Source organism: Anguilla anguilla, chromosome 16 (genome assembly GCF_013347855.1).
Source record: "Anguilla anguilla isolate fAngAng1 chromosome 16, fAngAng1.pri, whole genome shotgun sequence".
Taxonomy (NCBI): domain Eukaryota; kingdom Metazoa; phylum Chordata; class Actinopteri; order Anguilliformes; family Anguillidae; genus Anguilla; species Anguilla anguilla.
In genome coordinates, this window is record NC_049216.1 from 30,656,800 (window position 1) to 30,682,180 (window position 25,381).

The 25,381-nt window shown below is 41.8% G+C and overlaps 1 protein-coding gene and 1 long non-coding RNA gene across 2 annotated transcripts in view; one reads left to right on the plus strand and one right to left on the minus strand.

Moving 5' to 3' along the window:
• Window positions 1–402: 402 nt before the first annotated feature.
• LOC118215604 (72 kDa type IV collagenase-like) lies at window positions 403–15,690 on the minus strand. Its single transcript, XM_035396503.1, has 13 exons — window positions 15,026–15,690; window positions 14,230–14,456; window positions 13,256–13,404; window positions 12,498–12,626; window positions 11,384–11,557; window positions 9,692–9,865; window positions 8,257–8,430; window positions 7,947–8,102; window positions 5,497–5,623; window positions 3,058–3,194; window positions 2,271–2,430; window positions 1,836–1,945; window positions 403–1,112 (listed from the first exon to the last, which is right to left on the minus strand). Exons 1-13 carry the CDS (start codon window positions 15,173–15,175, stop codon window positions 997–999), a joined length of 1,983 nt encoding a protein of 660 aa, XP_035252394.1. The 5' UTR covers window positions 15,176–15,690; the 3' UTR covers window positions 403–996.
• Window positions 15,691–15,694: 4 nt separating this feature from the next.
• The window catches only part of LOC118215606, a 32,035-nt gene continuing 22,348 nt past the window's right edge, over window positions 15,695–25,381 (plus strand). Inside the window, exons 1-3 of the long non-coding RNA XR_004762856.1 lie at window positions 15,695–15,807; window positions 16,913–16,970; window positions 21,178–21,225. This is a non-coding gene — a long non-coding RNA (uncharacterized LOC118215606). The remainder of the gene's footprint in view (window positions 15,808–16,912; window positions 16,971–21,177; window positions 21,226–25,381) is intronic.

The following is a 25,381-nucleotide window of genomic DNA, read 5'->3' on the forward strand; positions in this document are numbered from 1 at the left end:
CGGCTTTGAGTCTCTCAAATCCATGAGCAGGATGTGATGAGATCTATTAGTGTTGGGTTTAAAATCTGAAAACAGTAGATGAAAAAAAACCAACTGACTTTTAATATAAAAAAGAATCAGATCATTTTTATTACAAATCTTTTTCCAAAAATGTACGACAGTGCACAAAATACATTACAAATGTACTCATGGTCAAATACAAATGTAAAAACAACCAAAAAATAATAATAATTAATGATTATAAATGATTATAAACAATACTTTCTGGACACGTCTTTACATGTTTTAACACGTCTTCATCTTGCAACAGACATCAGAACTTTTCAGGCAGACCTGTGCCATTAACCATTTGGTATTGTTAGAAAGACAAGATAAACAGATGCAATACAAGGCTTACAACAGTTATTTGGTCACGTTTCTTCAGAACACATTTATTAAGAAATAAAAGTGCTTCAAAACTCTGCATGAATATGATCAGAGTAAAAAATCCATTACAGTACAACACCACCCGAGTCAGTGTGCAGTGTGGACATACCTGATGCCCATGGAATGTAGAGGGACTTACACAGTTTAGTAACCAGTAACTAGTAACAGTGTATCCCTACCAAAGTAGGGAGTACTTTTTATAACAAGGGCTTTGGAGAGAGTAAGTCTGTACATGCATTACAACTAATCTGTCTATATTACACAAATATATAATATAAAAACAACATGTATGTTTCACCCAGGTTACTATATTCTGCAAGCGAATGAGATCTGTTAATCTTGCATTGGGCCTCCGATAAGCCAAGGCCTGGCTTCGCTCACCTGACGGGGAGATCAGTGTGGTATGTGGGAGTAAGTGCATATAACATGACAATCTTGGATTCAACAGCTGTGGCGATCTTGGCCGCGGACAACAGCCCAACGAAAGAGCGGTCACGTGGGTGGGCATGCGCGTATACACGTGTGCGGTTGGCGGGGTGGTGAGAGAGGGAGCTGCCACCATCTTCTCTTTCACTGTGTTGCTCGGCAACCCAGCCAGTCCGTTTTCACGTCACCAAATTTCATGACCTTCAGGGTGTTGTCGTCCAGCTTGAGATAGTGAACCCCCTTGAAGAAGTAGCTGTGACCTGCAAAAAACGCAATGAGGAGCTACAATCAATTCATGGAGACACAGAAGCTACAGAAACAAATCCCACAGTATGCAATCTGGTTTTGAAGAAAATGGATGCCGTCCAGCCAATTCTCCACACTGCCACAACGTTCGCCTGTAATACTTCCTACAGCGAGGTCCATTTTAGTGACATATGCTCCCTAGCTCTGAGTTGTTGATTGAGTGTAACACATCATTATCAGGAGCAGTGACATGGTAGAGGCTGGAGAGGGGGACTGTCACACCCGTTTGCTTCTCGAGCAAAGAGACTCGGTCACACGGCGCGAGTGGAGCAGCCCCAAACTCAGCCCGCTCCAAGCAAGTTAATTACAAAGCAGACAGAAATATCTTTGTGCGGGAGCACACACGCTCAATTTAAATTATGCTTTCATAAGTATGTCAAAAAGATGTTACTTTGCTGAACAGAAACCGAGTGGGGGTTGTTGGGGGGGGGCGGGGGGGCGGGGGGGTGAGGGGGGGGTTGGGCGTTGGGTTGAGTTGAGTCAACTCCTGAGTTGCGGGCCTGCGATATCTGGGCTTTTGTTATTGCTGGAGGAAAGGTGCCAGACATAATGAGAGGTTGGCTGTTTTCTCAATAACCACCAGGAATGCACAGTGTCTCCAGTCACAGCTTCAGCAGACAGCAGCAATCTTGCATATACAGGTCTTATTAGTCACCCAGCCAGACGCCCAGGCTTACCGTCTTCATTCACGCTGAAGGCAGCATCTAGGTTGTCTGGGATGCCGGTCCATGCATCCGCGATCAGCTTGGGGAAGCCAGGGTCCATCTGCTTCTTAACTTCATTGTACCTGAATGCGTCGCAGCATGTTTATACAGTGCGTGAAATTGAAAACCAAAGACGTCGGCAACACATTTATACACAGCCACGCCTCCAGAGCGTGTGCCCATATCGAAATAAACAACTTTTTATTGTTGAGCACAAGAGGGTGTTCCTCTTACAGACATTCTTGGGAAAAAAAAAACACTAAAAACATGCTGAGGCGTTCTTAAAACCTAACCACAGCCCGTCATTCTCATTTTGAAAACATGCGAAAAGGCCACCCATCTCACGGAGTTATCAAATAAGGGCCAGCAGTGTTGATGTTTCGAAATAGTGAACATGAGGACCTTCACCTCCAGAAGTTGTCTCCAGAGAACAAGTAGGTCTTTTGGCTCTTGCTGAAGGACAAGGCAGCGTCAATGTGATCCAGATCCTCAGGCAGGCCCATGGAGGAAATCCGTTGGGGATAGCCACTCTCCAGCACGCTGGCGGAGTATATCCACATCTCCTTCCCTGGTGACGGCATCATTTTGTAGAAAACAGTGGGAGTCCAACATTTCCGCCAGAAGTATGTTACTCACGCTGTGCCAGGTATGGATTAGTCTGACAGGCCTTAACTGGCTATCGGTCTCATTGCCAATGTCCTGCTTAAAAGCTATGTGCTTTGAGACAGACCAAGCTGCTGCTCCTTATTGTGTGCGGACTTTTTTTTTGAAAAAATTAAACATTAATAACTTCAGACTGATCTTCAGACTTCAGACTCTCATTTTTAATTATTTAGCGAATCGCATCCCAGTGTTTTCTGTAAACCAAAATCCTCACCTAAATGTCGGTTTGTGGTGTACTGTTCTGAGGTTGTTTCACGATCTGGTAAATGGTAAATGGACTGCATTTATATAGCGCTTTTATCCAAAGCACTTTACAATTGATGCCTCTCATTCGCCAGAGCAGTTAGGGGTTAGGTGTCTCGCTCAAGGACACTTCGACACGCCCAGGGCGGGGTTTGAACCGGCAACCTTCCGACTGCCAGACAATCGCTCTTACCTCCTGAGCTATGTCACCCCCATATAACTTCATAACGACGCTAGCTATCTCTGAGCAGTATCCACATGGGGTACTTGCTCCCTTTAGATACTCTACCTGCGAAGAACACCGTTTTTTCGTCCAGTGGGGTCTCGTACGCGGCATCGACCCTCTCTGGCAGCTCCCTCCAGAAGGTGCTTATCCACATGGGCCCAGTGGGTTTGGCCCTGAAGTTGGATGACCTAAAGACGAATCTGTAAACAAGAGAGGGACGGAAAGGAAAACCCTCAGCAGGAGGCCTGAGATGGCCTCGTTTGGGGAAACATCTGCTTCTTGTTGGGGCGAGAATTGGGCCAGCAATGCAAGCTTGCGCTCGCCTGGATTTCCAACGTGCAGCTGTGAAACAATACCGATTTCTCCACTCTTTTTTTTCCACTGACCTATTTTTTGAAGGCCCGAATGTTTTTAGTAGAGCAAAATGATACGCAACTTTAAATCAGTACCGAGGACAGGAATTCAAAAAGGAAGCTCTTTCAAATAAAAAGGAGCATCTATGCAACTATAAATCCAGAAATTAGAAATCTTACACAACTAATGTGACAAGTAGTTCACTAATGAAACCTGAGAACAACAGAGCTCATATGGAGAGCAGGATCATTTGTATATGAAGAGGTATAATCTCTTAAAGAAACCACGCGCAAAAGTTCAAGCACTTCAGAGCCTCTGGAACGACCTGTTCATTTCATGATGTTCTTTTGACCAGCTTGAGGCCAGGGTAGGACAGTGTGAAAGGAGAGCAAGCTAAATGTTGCAGCACATTACTCAAGTGCCTAGCCCTAGGGAGACAGAAATGCCAGGGAGACAGAAATGACTTACCCTTTTAACACATTATGAATTCATACAGTTGGGTACCCACCCAAGTGTTTCAACTTTAGTCATTTGCTCAAGGGTACAACACAGAGGCCCTGTCTGGGATTTGAACCCTCATTCTGTTGACCCTGTGGCAGGACACAGTTTGTGAGGGAGAATCGGGGCAATCTGAGGACCACACCTTCTGGTTAGGTAGGTCGCGCACACCTGGATAACATTACGAATCAGTCCAGGGTTTAAAAGTGTGCGTTCTTTTCTCAGTCGGTGTCTGAGACCGGGGATTGCAGATCCTTCAGAGAGAAGGAGAGCGAGACTGAAATGGAGGTTGGCTGAAAAGCCTTCAGTGTTTGTTAATTTATTTTGCCTTTGTTGTTTTAATTTTTAATTTTTACCTAAAACTCATGAGGTTAATTTTAGTTTTTTTCTGTTTATTTAACATAACATTTAACAACATTTTTATCTGGATGGTCTTCGTCAGGTGCACGGAGCCTGTGTTTGAGAGTTTGATTCTCCAGGCCTTTTTGTTTTCCCCCTAGCACCAGACAGGAGGACAGATGTGTGTGTCACTGTCTTTTGAACTGAAATGAGACCAAACCTGAAGCGGTTAAACCTGTGCTGTGTCTCGCCCTGCGTATCAACAGGGTGAGCCTGCAGACACACAGCTGTGCTTCACTTGGCCGCACTGAGGAAGACTCAGGTCTGCAGAGCCACTCCTCTCCATTGCGAGAACGTCTGTGTAAATCAGCAGCGAGTTCAGGACCAGCTGTAAACAACTGACACATCCGGTGTCTGAAACTCAATATACAAGTAGGCTACTGTAAGTGGGGAAAAGGGTTTGCTCTGGTTAAGCGTTTATGACTATAATTTTTTTTTTTACATGGTGACTCACAGTAATTTCTTCAAAAATGGGCTTAATTATATTATACGAGTTATAATAAAGCAATCATATCACCGCTTATTGAATGATTTATACTGTTATTGCTTTCAGCTGACACCATGCCGGCACGGGTACTACGGCTTGTTATTGCTGATACCAATCACAAATTACAGTCGACTGCTTTGGGCTAAATCACAGGACGAAGAGGAATTAGCAGTTCAGTCGGTCTTTATGACAAGCTCTCCCAGAAGCCTCAGAGTTCTTACAGGTAGACCTGAAACTTAAACTGTATAAATCAAGGGCAGTATGTCAAAGAACCCAGATAGACCCCTCTGATAGCTCCTCAGCACCTGTGGTTCCTGCTCCCTCCTAAAAAACAGTGTTTCACTGAGCCAGCTCTGATATAGAGAGCAAGGCTGTAACTGGGTGCAATATCCAATGTAATCTTGAATTTGTCATGTACAGTTTGACAGATATCCTGTTTTAAAGCAACATTAAAAACACAGATTCTGTCGTCCATTTATACTGTACACCTGAGTTTACTGGAAAGACACTGTTTGCCTTGTATAACCTTGTAGGGAGAGAATGATTAATAAAATCTCACTCAGTTTGGAGCCTACTGCTCCAACCATTGATTCACATCTATGGCTGAATACAGTATATGCACAGAATTCTTTAAGAATGGAAACGTTTGTCTGACGTCTGCAATACTGCTGCATTGGCACAGTGGCCCAAGATTCTCCCAAAGTTCTTCATTGTTGTCCTTTCATCCCTGGTACACTCAGTCCAAAAGTTTCACTTAGTGTTACCTGTCTTTGAAGAAGAACGTCTCTCCTCTTATCTGAGCCACAGCGTCAAAGACAATATTCTCACTGCAAACATCCAGTGGAGAAACTGGGCCTTGAGTTGGTGGCAGGGGCCTGTCGGTTGGAGCACCTGAAATAGAGCAAAAAGCCCTTCTGTTGCTATGCATAAACAGGCCAACAAACACTTTCATACCGACGCATGGCTTTGATTTAAAAAAATATGTGGGGAGTTTTCTCGGTAATAGGTGGTGAGGTAACCTGTAACTACATATTACTGTTACCACATTATGTACTTATTTGCTTGGAGGTGCTCCTTAAGAACTCACAAAGCTTATATATATATATATCCTTGCATTTATATAGCACTTTTTTGAATGCTCAAAGTGCTTTACAGTGATGAAGGGGAACTCACCTCACCCACCACCAATGTGTAGCACTCACCTGGGTGATGCACGGCAGCCATTTTGCGCCAGAAAGCTCACCACACATTGCTTTCTTCTCTGAGAACAACCTGCTTGATCCCCACCAGTCTGGCTTCAGGCCTGGCCACTCGACTGAGACTGCACTCCTCTCGGTCAGTGAGTCACTCCATGCCGCACGAGCAGCCTCCCTCTCCTCTGTCCTGATTCTTCTAGACCTCTCCGCTGCATTTGACACTGTGGACCACTCTACCCTCCTGTCCTCCCTGGCAGCAACAGGGATCCGCGGCACAGTCCTTGACTGGATTGAGTCCTACCTCTCTGACCGCTCCTTCCAGGTTGCCTGGGCGGGTAAGGTATCACCACCCCGTCCCCTCACCACCGGAGTTCCCCAGGGCTCAGTCCTTGGTCCCCTTCTCTTCTCCATGTACACCAGATCCCTTGGCCCTGTAATATCTGCCCATGGCTTGTCCTATCATTCCTATGCCGACGACACGCAACTCTTTCTCTCCTTCTCCCCATCGGACACACAGGTCCCTGCCCGCATCTCCGCTTGCCTGAGGGACATGCAGAGCTGGATGGACAATCACCACCTGAAGCTCAACCCGGGAAAGACGGAGCTAATCTTTATTCCTGCTCTAACCTCTCCCCTCCTCGACTTTTCCATTTCCTTAGGGGACACCGTAGTGACATCATCACCCTGTGCCAAGAATCTCGGAGTGATGATGGACAACAGGCTGTCCCTCTCCAACAACATTGCAGCAGTAACCCGGGCATGCAGATTTTTCCTATACAACATCCGCAGAATCCGCCCCTTTCTCACCACCTACTCAACCCAGCTCCTGGTCCAAGCAATGGTTCTATCCCGCCTGGACTACTGCAACTCTCTTCTGGCTGGACTACCGGCATCTGCCACCAGACCCCTGCAGCTCATTCAGAATGCTGCGGCTCGTCTGGTCTTCAACCTCCCCAGACACTCCCACGTAACTCCCCTGCTCACTACCCTCCACTGGCTGCCTGTTATAGCTCGCATCAAATTCAAAACATTGGTCCTAGCATACCAGGCAGTCAAGGGATCAGCCCCAGCATACCTTCACAAGATATTCAAACCCTACATGCCAGCCAGATCCCTCCGTTCTGCTACCTCAGGACGCCTAGCACCTCCCCCTCTTCGCACCTGCACTTCCAGAACACGTCTCCTGTCTGTTCTGGCCCCACGATGGTGGAATGACCTCCCTGTGGAGGTCAGAACAGCTGAGACTGTGACCCATTTCAAACGACGACTGAAGACCCACCTCTTCAGGCTGCACCTCTCCCCATCCCTCCCTTTCCCCCTGTAAATGACTAAACTTAGGGTTGTAACTAGGCAGCTGTTTCATAGGTGACTTAGGCGCATCAACTGTCTTAACGACTACTTGTATTTTTATTTATTTTTATTTTTCCATAGATTGCGTTGTTGCCGTTCTCGTTGTTAGTGTTAATCAGTTTAACCATCAGGGTCCAAGTTGAACTATGCGGTTGTTCGCTGTACTTGGACCGGTACTTCTCTCTAGGGGTTTCGTCATACTTGTTCCTGGTTATGGTTATACACTTTGTTGTACGTCGCTCTGGATAAGAGCGTCTGCCAAATGCCTGTAATGTAATGTAATGTAATGTAATGAGAGGGAGAGAACATTTTTTAGCCAGTTAAATCTGGGGATGATTTTTGGTGGCAAGTTTTTTTTGGGAGAGCCAGATCTGGGAATTGGCCAGGACACCGGGGAACCCCCTACTCTTAGCGATAAGTGTCATGGGATCTCTAATGACCACAGTGAGTCAGGACCTCGGTTATGCATGTGGGTGTTTACTGAAGCTATTTACTTTGCACAGAGGCACAAAAAGCTGCGCCACAACTAGGACCAAAACAGGCAAGCTGCCAACAGAAAAACTGTTTATTTACCACCACACTACTAGCTTAATTCTATTCAGCCTCAACTGAGCTATGATTACGGTGCTCTACTATTGTATATGGTGAAAGATACACCCTTGCTGTACCATAGAGCTCCTGAATGCCTATTATGTCGTCTCTGGCGAGCCTGAGCTCCTTGGTGAAGGTATAGACTGGAGCCATCAGAGAAGTTGTATCCTGGGAATGTTCCAACCCCAAAGCGTGACCGAACTCATGAGCCGCCACCAGAAACAGGCTGTAGCCTGGAATCGGGAACAAGAACACACACACACACACACACACACACACGCGCACACACAACAGACACAAACACACACACAGGCAGTCATCATTGCGCTTAATACACATGCTAACGAGTGAGTGAGTTAATTACTTTAATTTAGGGAGCGTGCCTACCTTCAGCTGGACAGAAGCCCCATTTGCTGTCGTCATCGTAACTCTTGGTGGTGGCACACCACATTTTCCCGTCAAGGCGCCCGGAAGTGGTGCAGGCGTCGTAGTCGTTACCCAGGAAGGTGAAGGGGAAAGTGCAGGGCGCTCCCTCAGAGTTCCCCCCAATCGTGGACATGGCTGAACGGAAGAAAAAACTAAAATTACAACAGATGCAGTATACTGTGTCCTCCATCACACTATTGACAACAGATGCAGTATACTGTGTCCTCCATCACACTATTGACAACAGATGCAGTATACTGTATCCTCCATCACACTATTGGCAACAGATGCAGTATACTGTATCCTCCAAAGCATTCACTATCGACAACAGATGCAGTATACTGTATCCTACACAGTAGTTTATCCCTGTAGAGCATGATAAATCAATACTGTTTGACCTTAATAATCTGTAAGTCATTTAAAAAAGAAAAAAACAGAATGAAAGATGCATATTCCAGTGTGTGTTAAGAGATTACATTAAGTGTTTGTTGATTGATTGGGAAAGCAAAATATTTATTAAATTGGTGGGATTTCTTTTTTACATTTTATTTTTCACCTACTCTTCTATTTGAAGTTGGAAAGCACACTCTCCACTTGTACGAAGACTGAGTTTTTCACAAGCTACCCAGGCCAGGGAGCCTTCCTGCACTGCATTAGCTCCATAAAACAAGCATTTATCACTTTTCTGAGAACCGCACATAGTTAACATGCAACCCAGCTGCAGCGCTGCGTTCTCGGGCCTATGTGAAACAGATGACAGCTCCACACCCCGTTATCCAGCGCTAGCGCCTGGCCCTAAAGCAACTCGGGCTCATCCTTGTGAACGTAACACCGGCCGAACGCACAGTAGAACATTTTCTTTTACCGTTTTTTCCAGAAAAAAAAAAAGAAAAAAGAAAAAAGGAGAGCGCTCATTCTCAGGATGTTCAGGCAAGCATCGTGCACAGGGGGATTGCGCTATCCAGATTTTCACAATGAGAGCACAGACTGTGATGTCTTCGGTTTGGAATTTTCAATAGAAGTGACCCAATTTCAAGTTAAGCTGTTTGTGAGGTTCTCTCCATATCGCTCTCTCCAGTATTCATTTATATTTAAGATGATGATTCTGTGAGTAAATATAACTGAGGGAGAGGTTTAAGTCAGACATAGTATAAGGGTCAATAACTCGGCACATTTAATAATAAAAAAAAAAAAACCCCACAGAGACATTTACCCAAGCATTCATTTTTCAACATTATTAAAATTCTTCCTGAAAACTTTATGATTTCCGGCAATACCATTACATATCATTATCTACAGTATATAGGCTACTTGACATTATGAAGTAAATCACTTATACAGACTCCATATGAGAAGGATCTGAAGGCGGTCGGAACGCAGCAGCCTGAAAGCCTACCGGTCTCGGGACAGAAGCCGTAGGTCCTGTCGCGGTCATAGTCGTCGGTGGTGGCGCACCAGCGGTAACCGTCGGTGCGGCCGACCGTGGTGCAGCCGTCGTACTTCTCGCTTTGGAAGGTGAAGGGGAACTTGCAGGCGGCGCCGTCGGCGTTGCCCCCGAAGGTGAAGAGCACTGAAACGCAGAACAGTGTACAGCGCACCTCAGTGTTAACCTCACCGCCCAGAGAGGCGTCTGCTGAATGAATAAGCACTGGATTATAGAGATGCAGTTCAGTTATGGTTCATGTTGTCATTTAGCCAAGCATCGCTTATTGTCACAAATTATTCGCTCCCGAAACAAAAACTTGCATTCTGGGAATTACTTGATATTCTAGAAACTTGAGGGTGGAAATCTATCATTGTCCTTGGTGGTTTTGGCCTTGACTTTGAAGAGCAAATCTTAGGAGCTGTTATTTTGTTTTTGGTATTTACATATTTCCCTTTTGATTCAAGCTGAACATGAAAGACTCCAAACCTGAATCTTGTAATTTCCTGTGTAATAGTGATTATGTACTTGCCCTGGGTTGACATCTATCTTGATTTGTGAGCGATTATTTTACTACAATCTGCATTTATGTCACAACTCTCTAGTGACTTCACTCAAAGCCATTTCTTTTCATGTAAAAATCTTTCAAAGAACTCAACCTGTGAGCAGTCGTGTGATACATTGCTCCTTTAATCTGCAGGGGTCTGAATTAATGACATTATATCTGTCACTTTTAAGACCAGTTTCAAAAATGTTTTAAAGCTACCCTGTAGATGACAGGGGTTTCCTTTATGTACCAATGTTATATCAGCTAAAACTACAGGTTTTCTTAGGTGAATCAGGATTCAGAATACTCCAGTACATTTTGAGAGACATTAAAACTACGCTGACCAGAAGCCCCCTTTTTTTCCCAGGACAGCCCTGTAATTCGACCCCCTTTCACATGTTCTGACTCACACTGAGGAAATCTTGATTTGTGCCATATTTCAGTCATAGCACATTCCAATGGGCTTTCTGGCTGCCACTGGCATTATTTTAGGTTCTCCTTGTATTACGTACACGGAATCTTCCGGAGAACCCGGTCACCCTTGTTAAAATGGCAGGTTCATCTGTGCATCAGGGATAAATAAGTTTTCCATTTTGAGAGCAAACGGGAACCTTTTTTTGTGATCGGACTCTTTCAGGAAATGCCTGTGGTTGCTCCACCCCCCCCCCCCCCCCCCACCCACCCCCAATGAAATATCACAAGAATCACGATCCTCACTTTGTTTTCAGCCTCAGAAGCAAATGTACGGCCTTTGATTGTCCCGTAAAAGGATAAACAGCTCTGAGTCATTCTACATAATCATAATAACAGGCATTCATATGGATACCAGCATTGGGCAAACACTGGCTTGATGTTAATCCGCTTTACTGTAAGATTGTTTGGGGTTTATTTCTTTCACTTCAGGTAAGAGACTTTGAAAGCAAGTGGGGAAAAAAAACAAAGTGACTGGGGCGTATGGAACCGGCTGAAATTCAAAGACACCTTGCTTATTGTTACTGGTTATCTGAAAGCCTCTGATCTTATCCAGTGGCACATACCTATGCCTCAGTCCTGGACTTCTTTTTAGTGCTGGCCACACGGTCCAACGCAACCACAACTTGGACCGTGGGATAACTCACATTCATGGGGGCAGAAACCATACTTTCCGTCGTCGTCGAAGTTGTAGGTGGTTGAGCACCACAGGAAGCCATCGTCCCGGCCCTGCGTAGTGCAGGTCTTGTATTCCGTCCCCATGAAAAGGAAGGGGAATTTACAGAACTCCCCCTCTGCATTCCCGAACTTTACCTTTACCACTGGCAGAGACAGAGACAGAATCAACAAAGGTTACTCACCCTCTTCAATCAGCTTTCATTAAGCTCCCATGTTCACACCTCAGACTGACCTTTTCTCTTATATGGATATATTAAAAATAGGAACAATAACAAAAAATATTTAACTAACTTATTTACTCCTAATTACCTTTTTGCAAATAATGGTGTAGACTTTGTTTAAATTGTTGATAGAATTACATGGAAGAATGTGTAACTTTTGAATACAGGATGTTTCCATAGACTGATCTGACATTGACAAAGTCCATGTGAGCAAAGCTAGGCAGCTGCTGCTAATGTTTACGTTAGCTTGTCAGCAGGCCAAAAATCAAACTAAATCATTCGAGCACAGTGTGGAATTATTTCCCAAATAAACCAGTGAAAGTGTAAACAGCAAATCATGTGGAATAAAATTCTATGTTTAGAACAACTGGCGTAATCATGAAAACAAAACATCCTAGCATTGACAGCATGAGCAGCAAGAGCAACTGCGACACAGTAACTGTCATCAAAACAGTCGTGTCTGGCCTTGTTTGTTCAGGAGGAGGGCATGCGATCACCAGTGAGAAATTCATAAATCTTTACCATGGTTACAAGATGATTATACCATAAAGCTTTTCGTAACCAAAAAGTTTCATGGAACAACAGCTTGAGTTGAACAAACATTTCTGAAACCCCTGAAGTTTACCCTCCTGTCATATTCCTACTCTACCGCCCTCCACCCCTAGTATACAAAAGCAAAAAGTATGAGATGCCAAGTTCTTTTTACTTCTACTCTTAGTGCATATGTCTTATGCCAAAAAGACAACACAAAATCATGCCCAAATCAAAGTATGTCCGAAAATAGAATTTACACACTGCTCCGTAGAGAAAAGCAATCATGCATATGTTTTTAAAACGATGCTAAAACAGCAGGTCTCCTTACCTTGTCCCTCTCCAAGAGTCCACTGCTCGTCGTCATCAAAGTGGGAGTCGCCCCCAATTCCTGGGCCAGGGGCAAACGCGTGGGCCAGCAGGCCGTCCTTCCCGTCGAAGGGGTACCCATCGCCGTGCTCTGAGGGCAAGGTCATCAGAATCATTCACACCTGCCCCATCACCTGCTTCTCATCGGCAGACTACAGGGGCCTGATCAACCAGAGGAGTCCTTCCTGTGGTGAGGGGGGGCCTGCCAACTGAAACCCTCCCTCCTCGGGTTATACTTCGGCCTGTGGACTTTCACTTTTTTTTAAAATTCAGAACCGTGCGGTTCACTACGGCTCCGAAGACTAGCACTGTAGCTGGATCCGCCAAAATACACCTTGGTATGACCTTGAAAACCTTTACAATTTGACACTTCTGTACTGGAAGGAATTCATGGGACTTTATACAATACAGTCAGGCAGTAATAAAGACATCCGTGAGCATATTTCAATAAGGCTTTAATAAGTTGGGGCTGGTTTTTTTTTTTTTTTTTTAACCAATGTGGTCATTCTAACACATGAATCCAGCAGACACTTTCTTCGACCATCTTTCTGCACCTAGATTCATTTTGGGTGTTCAACAAGGTAGCAACTGAACTGTGAATTGACAGGCATGATGAATGCTGATTGGGTAATTGCTGTTTTCACATTTCTGACCAACTGAACCTGAGGTTCTATTGCCACAGGTTTATAATGTGGGGGGAAAAGGTGTGGAATTTAATACCTTTACGCCCAAAGTTAATAAAGATGTCAGCCTCTCCTTCCATGACGCGGGTGAACGTGAGTGGGGTGACTTCGCTCCAAACTTTAAAGGCCCGATGGAAAGCATCGTCTATGGTTCCCTCGTCCAGATCAGGAGAATACCCTAAAATCCTGCAAAGGGGAATGCCAGAGTTTAGCAGCCAGTACTATCTCAGAGTTAATAAGAGATCATAAATTATTATTGTATGATTATACTGTACAGTATGTCAACCTGCATAGCCATTGAATGGTGGATATTGGTATACAAACCTTGAATCCAAGGTGGACCATATACACTGAGGTTATTTCAGTGTTTATTCTATGTAATTTAAACAGCTATTGGTAGACTGACCAGACCTTTATGACAAATGAAAATGTCTTAATAGAAACAGAGACATGATTTTACACAGGAATCCAAGACAAATTCACGTCTGCAAAGAAAGCACTTTTCTGTAACAGACAGTGGAGCAAATGGCTGTAGGCCAGACTAATGAACAGCTCAGGAAATGTTTGGACATGGGTTTGACCACTGTACCATCACTCGTTACTCTTAGGCTGATGTTTTCTTTGGCCTTAGTGTATTTATTGCTACAAATTTTTTTTACAAATTTTTTTCAAGTACAAATAATACGTTTTTTTTATTTTTATTTCTTAGGACACACACTATTAGAGAAACATGAACACAATTTTTAAGATTATTGTGGCTGTGGTTGTGGCTTTGGCCTGAATACAAAAAAGGGGATGTGATTGCAACTGTGATTGCCTTTGGTTACAGTACAGTCTTTTGAATAGTCAAGTGCCAAATGTGGGATATTCTGTCCTTCATATCCTAATGCATTTATATATATATATATATATTAGTGCTGGTCTATCGGGCCCTTGGAGGCAAGTATATCTGTGTGTTTCCGAATGTCTTTTCTCCACTTGACAAAAGATCTCCTCGCAAAAGGTGCCTACCTGTACGTAATTCCCCTCTTTTTCCACTTAGGCTTATTGGGGAAAAAGCTGTAATTAGCCATGTCTGGAACCCCGCAACGGGATTTCTTCATGATCTCCACCGTTTCCTGATCAAGCTCCCCGGTTTCTTTCAGTAAAAAAAACTTCTGCATCTTCTTCAGGGTGTCTTTGAGTACCATGAGGCTGCAGCTCTCTTGTGGACACCCATAGAATTTGTTCAGATAATGCTTTCAAGACAGAAAAAAAAAACATTTTTGAGTTTGTGTTGAGAAAGAACAGATACACAGAAATACAAAAAGTGGAGATCCAACTTAGATCCCCCCAGACGTGCACACTCGTAAACAAGTTCAACCTCTCGTGAATTTTGGCTGCTGCTATCTAACTGTACAACGCACATTTCTTCCATGCTATTCCACGTTAAATTATTTTCTGTTTAACAATCCAAAAGCCCTTCATGCTGACTGTAATCGCAGTGGCGTTTTAGTTTGATACGGAAGCGATTCTAGTCGATAAGATAACCACGTACTTTAAGCGTTCTTTTGGCTTTTCTATATAAATGTCTTGTAACTGTAACTTTTAAGATCGCACACTCACATATCCCTCAAGTACAACGCGCTTCATAGTCACAAAGTAACTGGGACGGAAACAATAATACTCAAGAACATAAAAAGAAACATACTTTGGATAAAATGCGTCGATCTTCATTCACATCTTTCCATTTCTGAATCTACATTTTCTAGTATGAACAATCTTAAGCCCATTTCTACATAAACACATTTTGGGAGAAGTAACTTACCAGCGCTATTTCTTTGTCCGTTTGCGGGGTATCATCCCCAGGAAACTTGATTATTGGCGAAGGTGCAGCCAGAGTTAGCTGAGAAATAATAAAATGTAGCAAAAACGCTTTCAGTAGATGTCGAGCACTGAACAATGTATAGCACTTCATTGTTCGGCGGAGTGTGACGGCGACGATAACCAGGGTCGTTGCGTGTAGTGCGCTTTTTAGGCAGCTTCTATGCCGCTGTTCTTCCTCCCTTATCTGTTCATCGTGCCTTCGTGCGAGATGGACCAGAATCTGCTAGCTCTTGCAATTTCCGAACGTTGCTTTCATGTGCACAATAATACACGATTTGCGTCGTCTCCGGACTCCATATCAAGGAAAATAATTAACAATAATAAAACATATATCCGCAGGCAAGAATTGGCAGCAAACCAATTAACTACTTATTTACTAGCAACTCCCATTCTAAACAGGGTAATGTTTCAGATGATGATTCTATGTTGAAAATGAACATGACAACATAACTGGCACGTCTCCTTTTAGATACATGTCATTGAATATATTTTATTTGTGTGTTATTGATATGTTCTTATCTTATTTGTGACTATGCTAAAAGAAAAACACCTCACTAGTATATTAAAAAAAATAATAAAGACAGCATTAAATTGCTTTCTATATGTTGCGTATAACGTGCTACCTTAGGAAAAAGAACGCTCTGAATGACAGTAAGAGAAAAGGTCTACACCGCGCATGGCATCCTGGGACTTGCAATTCTGCGATTTGAGAAACCGCAGCAGGTGGGGCTCGGTAGTAGCCAGCAGATTTGACAGAGCTATGTCTAAACTGGCTTCTTTATTATTATTTTGTTCTAGTGTTTTGTGTTTTAAACACAAAAATAAACATCAAAGTGCGACCGATGCATTTCGCGAGATTGTTTTTAGTCTGTTTGCTTGTCAAACACGAATCACGTAGGCCATAGGCCCGCGCCAAAGTAGAATAACATTTAAGCCTATTGTTTATGCTTTCATGGTTGTATGGAACACATTTAAAATGTATGGTCCTTCTGTGTGTGAAATATAGATTGTTTGTTAGCACGCCTCTTAAGATTGCACAGAACATAACTTTTTTTAAATGTTGAAAGTTATTAGACGGCATAGGACAAGGTACGCCGAGTGTTTTCTCAGTTCAGGGCCTTGTGTACCTACAGTTCAGTGTTGGCTTTGCTTGATCCTTGACTGATGTCTTAAAAGAATCAGGCTTGACGAAGCTTTTACGCGATTATTGTCTGTTTTTAAAGGAATTTACTGTTAAAAGTGTGTTCGCACTAATATAAAGTAGAAGGGCCAAATACTGTAAAATCCCCAGAATTTTTGGAAGTATATTACATTTGGAGCAGCTGTCTCCACATGGAATATATCAATTGATAGTCCTAGATTGTAAGACCAGTTACTGGTAGAACTGTAACATAGATTCAAATGACTGGATCTACAGGAGAATGTAATAAATAAAAATTATTCGCATAAGGAATACCTTCACTTTCACCTTTTCAGCAGAGAAACATACTTTCAGTTAACACCTCCGTCAAATCCAAATTCAGTGTTAGCTCTCCAAAAAATAAGTACATAAAGGTTTATGAACAAGCTCAAAAAAAAGCACTAGTTCATAGTGCACCTGTGCCATAATGTGAGCCATTATAATTCAAGTTGGTGGGAAAGTGACTGGATCTGAAAAAATCATTAGTCGACAGCGAGGACCGCAACACTACCTTCTTTTATGAGATTGTGTGCAATATAAACTTTTCTGCAACTGCTATATGTAGGCTAATTGTTTATTTTAATGGTGAAATTTTGTAGTCCAAGTCTCTTTTAGAATCCACTTAGTTCTCTTTTTCTGTTTTTGCAGATCTGCTGATTTTCTCCAAGTTCCATTTGAACTGTGTGGGATGAAAATCACTCCAGCGGTAAGCTCATGATCTGTGAAATTAAATAGAATCTCCCATGGTTTCTAAGGAGGAGTTTATCATTTATCGTGGTGCAGGGTTATTGGAAATGTGCTTCTAGTAGCAATGGTTGTTATATTAAATGTGCTAATCAAAAAGTGTTGATTTAAATCCGAGTTTAAATCCCACAGTTCCTTTTCAAACTAAAGACCTTTACTGTACTGACCTTTAATGTGCCTGACTGGAGTGCTGTCATTCCAATTGGTGGAGTTATTCGATCTGCTTATAATTTGGTATCGAGAGGAACATTTTTTTTAAAGAAATGAGGACATCTGCTGGACATATTTTGTCATTACACATGGGATATAATCATAGGGCTTCCGTTCATGGGACCGAAACCAGGGCCAGAGTTGTGCAATCGCCAGATGGACTGCTTAACGGAGCCCAATGTTCTCTTGTACTCATGACGCTTTGGTAAATGAAAGGGAAAAAAAAAAAAAGAATAAACTTCCAAATTAATCAGAAACGGACTTAAACTTAAGAAACTTTAAACAAACTGCCACATTCACACTAATATTAGAATGACATGTAATAACTATGCACATTTTAATAAATCATTACCATGCTGCACATCCTATTCATGTGTAGTTTAATAAATAGTATGAGGAAAATGTTAGGCCTTTATGTACCATTAAAAAAAAAAAAGAATCTGGCTCCCATATAGTTGAGTAGTTGAAGAAATCTGGTGTTGATTGATATGAATATCCTGTTGATTACCTCTGCAGCATTATTACTGGACAATAGCAATATATATGATACAATTTAGCATATATTAAGTCAAAAATTTAACTTAAGAAATGTGAAACTAAACTTCTGCTGAATGCATGCCAACATGGTCTCAGTGTTGTTATACATCAGCAACTTCTATGAGATTACATGAATTAACAAAGGTTTACCACTTCCTGGTTTAGAACGATTCTCGTTGCAATATATGTGGTGTGGTAACCTCTAATCACTAATATTTATTGATCTCAAGGTGGGAATCAACATTATTTTATATTTGCCTAATGTATGTGCCAGATGCATGTACAGCTGTTGTAAAGTGTGGTGTCATAGGTTAATTAGGGAGTAATTGTGAGGATTTTTATATTGTTCATGACTGCTGACTGCTCCTGACACCTTAGTGTTGCTTTAGAGGTCTACACCTATATCATTATGAATGAAGTTAATTTAGGGGGTGTGCGTAGTGTAATTAAGTTATTATCCCTTCAGGTATGTTTGTCAGGCTTAATATTTCTTTTAGTTGGATATTTTTGAATATCCTCAGCTGTGATGCTTGATTATCAGATCTTAAATTATCTCAGTGTATAAAGAAACTTTCACAAGATCTGTATGTTAGTGCATGGGGTACACATATGATCATCTTTGTTTGTTAGGGTAATATGTAATTAATTTGTGAGGGTTTGTGATTTGATTTGTAAGGTATGCAGCATTAGTTGTCATTTTAGATCTTACTAGGTGTTTTTGCATATTTATATTTATTTATTCTTTGCGTCTAATAAGACCAGTCCCTGAGTTTTCAATAGGGGGTCTGTGGATTGCTGGCTGTGCTTGAGGGTATTGTAGGGGGTCCCTGGTCAGACTTGATATGCAGTAACTGTATAGGTTTGGGCAAATATTTCAATATATATTTTTTTAAAAATAAAATGTTTTAACTTGTAATGGGGTTGTCCTGGATACCTTTGTGCCTGGATCAGAAAATGTTGAAAACCCCCTGGAATCGTCTATTATGCTGCCCTCTGGTGGGAGAATAAGAAAATGAAATGATTCTTCTGAATAGCACATGCAGAGGTAAGAAAGAGGCATGCAACCAGGAACTTTACTTTTTTTTATTTATTTTTTTTTAGCTCCACTTGAATTATTTTTCCCCTCTTGTGGAGGACTAATTTCATCGATGTGTTGACGTGTGCTTACTATAAGAAAAAAACCAAAGGGTTTGGTGAGAAGATCAGAGGTCACCCACAGCCACGGGGAAATCAAACCGCCATTTACCGTAATTAGCGACAGTGCTGCATGCATGGGTCTGTGTTGCGTGGGTGGAAGAGAGCGTTGCTGCCGTTTACTGCAAGAACGCGACGCAAACAGTATGCTAAGTAAAAGCTAACTGCATTATCCTGGACGATGAATAATTTCTTTAAAAATGATCGTTTTGCCATGTAGTTTGTTACTGCTCATCGCGATGATGCATATTTTATTGCCTGACATAAATAGTGCATAATGATTGTGGAACATAAACCAACAGTGTTGCGCATGTTTTATTAATGAGTGCGTTAGGGACAGGAGCTGGTGACTTTTATGTTACGCAGTGTAATTACGGTTGCAGTTGTGTGTTGTGTGGCACGCACATCTACTGAATCGAGGGACAAAAATCTTAGCTTAATGCATTCAGAATTTTTGATTGACATCCGTGTTTCAATTGGGTCTGAACAAGATTAGCAGAATTATATTATTTCATGTATTTTTTGCTTCTCTTTTAACAGAAGCTTGTAAACACAGATGATATAACTAGTTCTATTATACACTATGAATAGATGGATGTCTCTGGTGTCTGTCTTCCCTTTCAATAATAGGTCAACAGCTGTCTTTAAAAAATTAATCACATTCTTGGCAGTTGCAAAGGTTAGCTGTAACACTCCGAAAGGCAATTGGAAACTCAGATCAGTGGAAAATCTCTAAGGAAAGGAGAAGAAATGCTTTTGATGAGAACGGCATGTAAATGATTTGAGTGTGTTTGTGAGAGAGGGCCCTTTGTACGTACCGTGTCACCGGCGCCACCCAGTGGGTACACTTGGGAAGTGCAAATGTTAGAGACTGACGTTGAATTTTAAGTATCAAATCTTCTAACTCTTGACAACTATGTAAGTGGAAGAACCGTGTAACCATTCAAAATATTTTGGCAAGCTGGCAATAGCAGACCTGAGTTCGAAATTTTGCCAAGAAATCAGAGTCAACTGCCAATATAGATTACTGAATGCAACAAAATTACTGAATTAACTGTGGGATAAACCTAGTGCTTTGCAAATTTAAATATTCCTACATTTATGTTACTGTACACATTGCAACCCAGAGATAGTGGAAGATGTATTTACCTTTCTGTTTAAATATGCATTGATACATTAAAATGCATTTATATATTTTTTAAAATTCAAGCAGGGCTTTATGGAATTTCTTTCTGGTACACAGGAAAATCTTTTTTTATGTGTATATAGGATAATTACTCCAGTAATCTTTCTACCCTTAATATGTCTATTACATTATTGCTGAGTCTTGATTATTCATACAAGGATTTCAATCCATGCTGGAAAATTTTGAAAATTTCTTTCAAGCAATGTTAAGAAAAACAAAATCTGTTCGTAGTATTTCTCAAATTTCTGTTCATTGTGTCGGTTGTAATATTTTTTTGTCGGGAAAAAAAATTGAGGTTCGGGAGGAAAGAAAATTGTTCAAGTTCCCATAAGATTTGCCGTACAGTCATAATATCAGGTAATTATATGGGTGACTTTAAAGCACCAGAGCATGGATGCAGAATCTAATGATGGCGCTTTGAGCCTGGCACAAAGAAGAAATGGAATATGGGCTCTCTTTTCTATAATACTGTTTTAAATAAAATAACACTAGTGGGAGTGCAGGTTCTCTCTGTTTACTCCACACTCTTTGTTTACTTAGAATTGCACCAAGGCTTCTGTACCAGTTAATGAATAATGTTTATTTGATATTTTAATACTGGATTGTATTGCATGTTTTGGGGCCCCTTATGGTATTTCCATACTTTCTGATTTTTAGGGTCATTAATATTTGAAAAAAAATTCTTGTACAGACCATGGAAATATAAATTTCCTGCCCGTGTCTTAGTTTTATTATTCATAAATAAAATACGCCCTAGATTGGCATAGATATAAACTGAAACAGGAGTTGGCAACGCTAACCTGTGAGTAGAATTTTTTTTTTTGTGTTGTGGTTTTGTAGTGATCACGAGGGGACAATCCTGCAGCCAAAGTTTTTATTCTTTTTTAAAAATGTGTTTTACTGAAAAGGAGTAATTTATTCAAATCATAATATAGCCTCGTAAAAACCTGTTGTCTGGCTGCAGAATTCCTCAGTGTGTTGTGTTTTGGGGGGACCCTGTTCACCTGACACCTGCGTGAAAATTATTTATGTTCTCTTTCAGAAGTGGGCGTCCGGGCTTCGCTGTCCTTCACCCATTTAATGCATTCAGGTAAGTGCGTTTAATCTGCTTGAGACATACGCGGAATGCCATGTCAGTTCCATGCGTGGAATGCGATCTCAGTTCCATGCGCTTCACCTTGTCTGCAACACGTCGAACCACAGAGCTCAACAGCTGGGTTCAATATGAGTTTTCACAAGGTTTCCTTTTTCATAAAAAAAAAAAAAAAAACAACTCAGATCTCTATACATTCAAACAGTTCAAACAAATCCCTGCAGTCACAATATGGCAGCATCATGGCTTATATTGAAGCAAATTCTTTATAGAGCCTTATTACCCAGTCTCTTTCGGTCACAACTGTGCTGTGCATCACCCCCCGGAAGGAAAGTGTATGATTCAGTAAAGCTGTTATGTTTTTCTTGAGCCGTGGATTCCGTATCATTTTTTATGCGAGAGAGAGAGTGAGAGAGAGAGAGTGAAGGAGTTGCATTTCAGTTACATTGTAGATTGTAAACCCATAAGAAAAGTTGGAATGAGAATATTTTCGCGCAGCCCGCCTGGAGTCCGTTGAGAATACGCCGCAGTGATTTCGCATTCGTACAGGGAACGAGTACACTTTCAGAGTCATAACTCTGAAAGAGGTGGCCTCATTTTAGCTGGAGTCGCGCGGCACCGCGTGTAATATAAACAGCAGCTTTATTGCGTGGTGGAGGAGAGGAGAGTGAAACTGCCCTGACGGTGTGCTGTGCATAAGGCCTGGTTCACACTGCGCTGGATGCGGGAATTTTTTTAGATTTTTACCGCATATTTCTACTCACGTCGGGCCATAATTGCAGAAAAATAACCTAGTCAGTTTTACGCCCTGGAAGAGCAGAAACCGTGGCTGGATCTTATGATAACAGCCTCCATACTAACAGTTTAGGAGATGGCTGCGTCCTCATTTTAGTTATTGGGGATTGGAAATTTACAAACTTACAACAAAGTTTTACTAAGTTTTTACAAAAATGTCATAAATTTGAAACTTGTTGGCAATAGAAAAAGAATGTGCAATGATAATGCGTAGCAAGACGCCCTATTTATTCAAAACAACAATACGGTTGAAAACTTGCTATCGACTGTAAGCTTAGCAGACGCATTTTTATTTCAACTTCAAGTCACAGCAAATATTATGGGTGACTTACAATACGTATCTTATTGTGAGAAACAGACATTGTGAATCTTACTGTGAGAAATAGGATTTAAAATAGGATTATATGTTATTTAAAATATACTTTTTAAGTAGAATGCTTTTATATGTATTATGTGATGATCCAACGTGATGATTGGTTACAGATTATACTGGCTGCGTTGTCGTTCCATTCTCGTTACTCAACTCAGCAGTTACTTTCATGAAGGCAGGCAGTGTTCAGCCTGTATTTGGCTGCTTTTTCCACACCATGGAGCAGTGCCATCCTGAGAGTGCCTTCTCTCTGTAGGATCGCGAGCAAAGCTGATGGGATAAACGCTGTTGATTAGCCCGCTGAAATACCCGCGTACAGATATGAAAGGGTTTATTGTTTCAGCGGGTGTTTCTTTGGGTGTTTTCGGTGAAAGTGCAGCCACAGGTCTTCTTTCTTTGGGCATGTTCTGTCCATCAGATTCTCTCTGTGTTCAGAGCTGTTTGTAGTGGCTTGCTTCTTGTAAAAGCAAGTAGCTCGAGATGTTATTCCTAGTTATGAAAGCACTTCTTTTGTCTTCGGTCTACTTGTAATCATGGGGTTGTTGTAGAGAATCCCAATAATCTTACAATATATCAACAAGATCACGTTAGAGTGTATTTCTTCAAACAATCCGCCTTTCCAGGGTATATAACAAAGACATTTTTTGCAAGAGGGCATGCCAAGCTCTTTGCTTTGGCATGCTGATAAATGTTCAGATCCTACGTTGCTCTGTTCTGTTCCAATATGAGTTCACTTTCAAAGTAGGGTTTCTTTCATATTGCTACAGTTTGTTAAAGACTGTAATGACAGCAAGCACACTGAGTGGTATATGTGTGGCATCTGCTTGTTTATTTTATCTGCAGCGTGATTATTTTTGTTGTGATGTAAATGTGTGATGCCGGTCAATTCAGCTCTGTGCAAAGTGTATTGGAGTTTTTCATTGTGGTTGCAGTGCAGGGACTGGATGGGGTTATAAATCAACGCCTGGACTAACCTGCACCATTAGAATGCAAGCAGAGTAGACGTCTTTAAGTTTAATTTATGTGGTTCCCAGAAGAATTATTATTATCCCTTGGATATTGCCGGCAACATTTGGCCTATGAAGAAATTAACTTTGTCTCATTTCTAAGTACGATAATACATCAAGCAATAATCTGTACCGTAGATGAATCATATTTCATATTATACAAGACAAATATATTAATATTTCATATTTTTCTAATTTGTCTTGTCTGACCATCTGTATGCATTAAGCCTTACTAAGATAAATCCCGTGAACTTGCAGTATTGGATCGAGAGGCAGGTGTTTTCTGTTACACAAGTATATAAATAAGTAAATAAAAGCCAGTATCAAGGCATAATCCCATGCATTATCATTATGTTTCAGTGAGATATCAGGGGGCAATGTTTACCCCCCCCCCCCCCACCCCCTCGCAGCAGTAATGTTGGTCTTGCTCGTGTGATTACAGCAACGCATGTCAAGGGGGTCGCCCTGAAAATTGCACCAGGTACTGCATTGCGAATGTCACCGACGTATGAAATTGCTTTTTGTGTCCGCGGATCCGAGTGCTAAATCATTTAAGAAGTTGTTCGCCGTTCCAAAATGCAGCTGTTGACCCACATTCCCACCCCCGTGACAAGGCCCCCGGTGATTATTTTTCCAGGAACTTGCCATATTTGATCCTCTTTTCACCCCTAAAACTGGGTAGGTCACACGTGTGCTCGGGTGTCCAGCTGACCGGGGGGTTTTGCGAGGCATACTGTACCCGCTGGATCTCCGTGTCTGTTCGGATGTTACAGGTTTACTGCGTTAATGCTCCAGCTATCGAGCCAGGGCTTGCCTTAATTCATCTCAGGGTCCTTCTGTTCGCAGCTAATGCTAATACTAATGCTTTGTATTATATTGTGCTGAATTATTGGGAAAAAAATATATTTGCAGCAAAACATTTAGGTCAGGCCTGACACTTGGGTTAGAATGTATGCGAAGATGTTTTCAATTTACAGTCAATCTAGTTAGAATCTGCTGTATAAGTGTAGCCTAAAAAAAACAGCTTTAATGTGTTTGGTTAAAACATCAGGTAAACACAGGTTTACATTGTTGCATTGTTAAAATAATGTATTGTCGAGGATTGGAATTTGGATTTAATCACATTTTTACATCGCGCAAATGTGCACCGTGCGTGGGATGTACAATGTCCTGAAGCGGGGGGGAAAAAAAAAGCAACAAAATTCGCAATTAACTCGTTCCCCACATTTTCCAGGCTCCTGCCACCCTTCTGCTTTAATAGGTGTAAAGATGACATTGTGATTTGTCAAAGTTATTAATTTCCCCGCCGCGTAATGATAGATTTAATTTATGTAGTCCGTTTTTTACACTTTGTGTTTCGCCGGCTGAGAGTTCCTGTTCACTGACTGCGTCTGCTTGCCTGTGAATGGGCGCGCGTGGCGGCGAGAGCAATTTGAACAGCAACAATGAACTCTTTGTCACAATAAAGCGTGTTGATTAGGGCGGCTGAGTCGGAAAATGAAAATGAATTCTTCAGGCTGCGCGGGGATGCCATCTCGGATGGCGGCGGGTCAGCCTCTTCTGCGGCTGGCGTATGCAAAGTAATTCATCCGTAGCATTATCCCAATAATGATATATTTCAAGGATTATAAATTGGGATGTTTCCTCAGATGGCGCTTTCAGTGTTATTTAGAAAAGTGATTCAGATGACTGTGCCCTTTAATCCCCAAGGCGGTGGGGGGGGGGGTCTCACCACCTGCATGAAATCTTTTTCTAATCGTAAAGAGCAATTTGTAATGTATAATCACCAAGGTGATTTACAAAGGGAAAATGGGCAGTCTCCCAATCACACACTCCGGCGTTTAACGGAGAAGGCTATTACTTTAGCAGGAGGTAAAATGGAATAAGGTTTATGTGAAGAATATTTGAAAGGGGGGGAAGGGGGGGGGGGGGGGTGATGAAAGTATAAGAATAATTTGATCCATCGGCATGCTTTTAAAGA

Excerpts from the sequence above, each read along its gene's own strand:
- LOC118215604 (XM_035396503.1), bottom strand. The coding sequence starts at position 15,175 with ATGAAGTGCTATACATTGTTCAGTGCTCGACATCTACTGAAAGCGTTT. Across the intron at positions 12,627-13,255 it reads TATTAACTTTGGGCGTAAAG|AGCACGGCGATGGGTACCCC; the intron begins GTATTAAATTCC and ends CCTTGCCCTCAG. Across the intron at positions 5,624-7,946 it reads AGGCATTCAGGAGCTCTATG|GTGCTCCAACCGACAGGCCC; the intron begins GTACAGCAAGGG and ends GCTCTATTTCAG.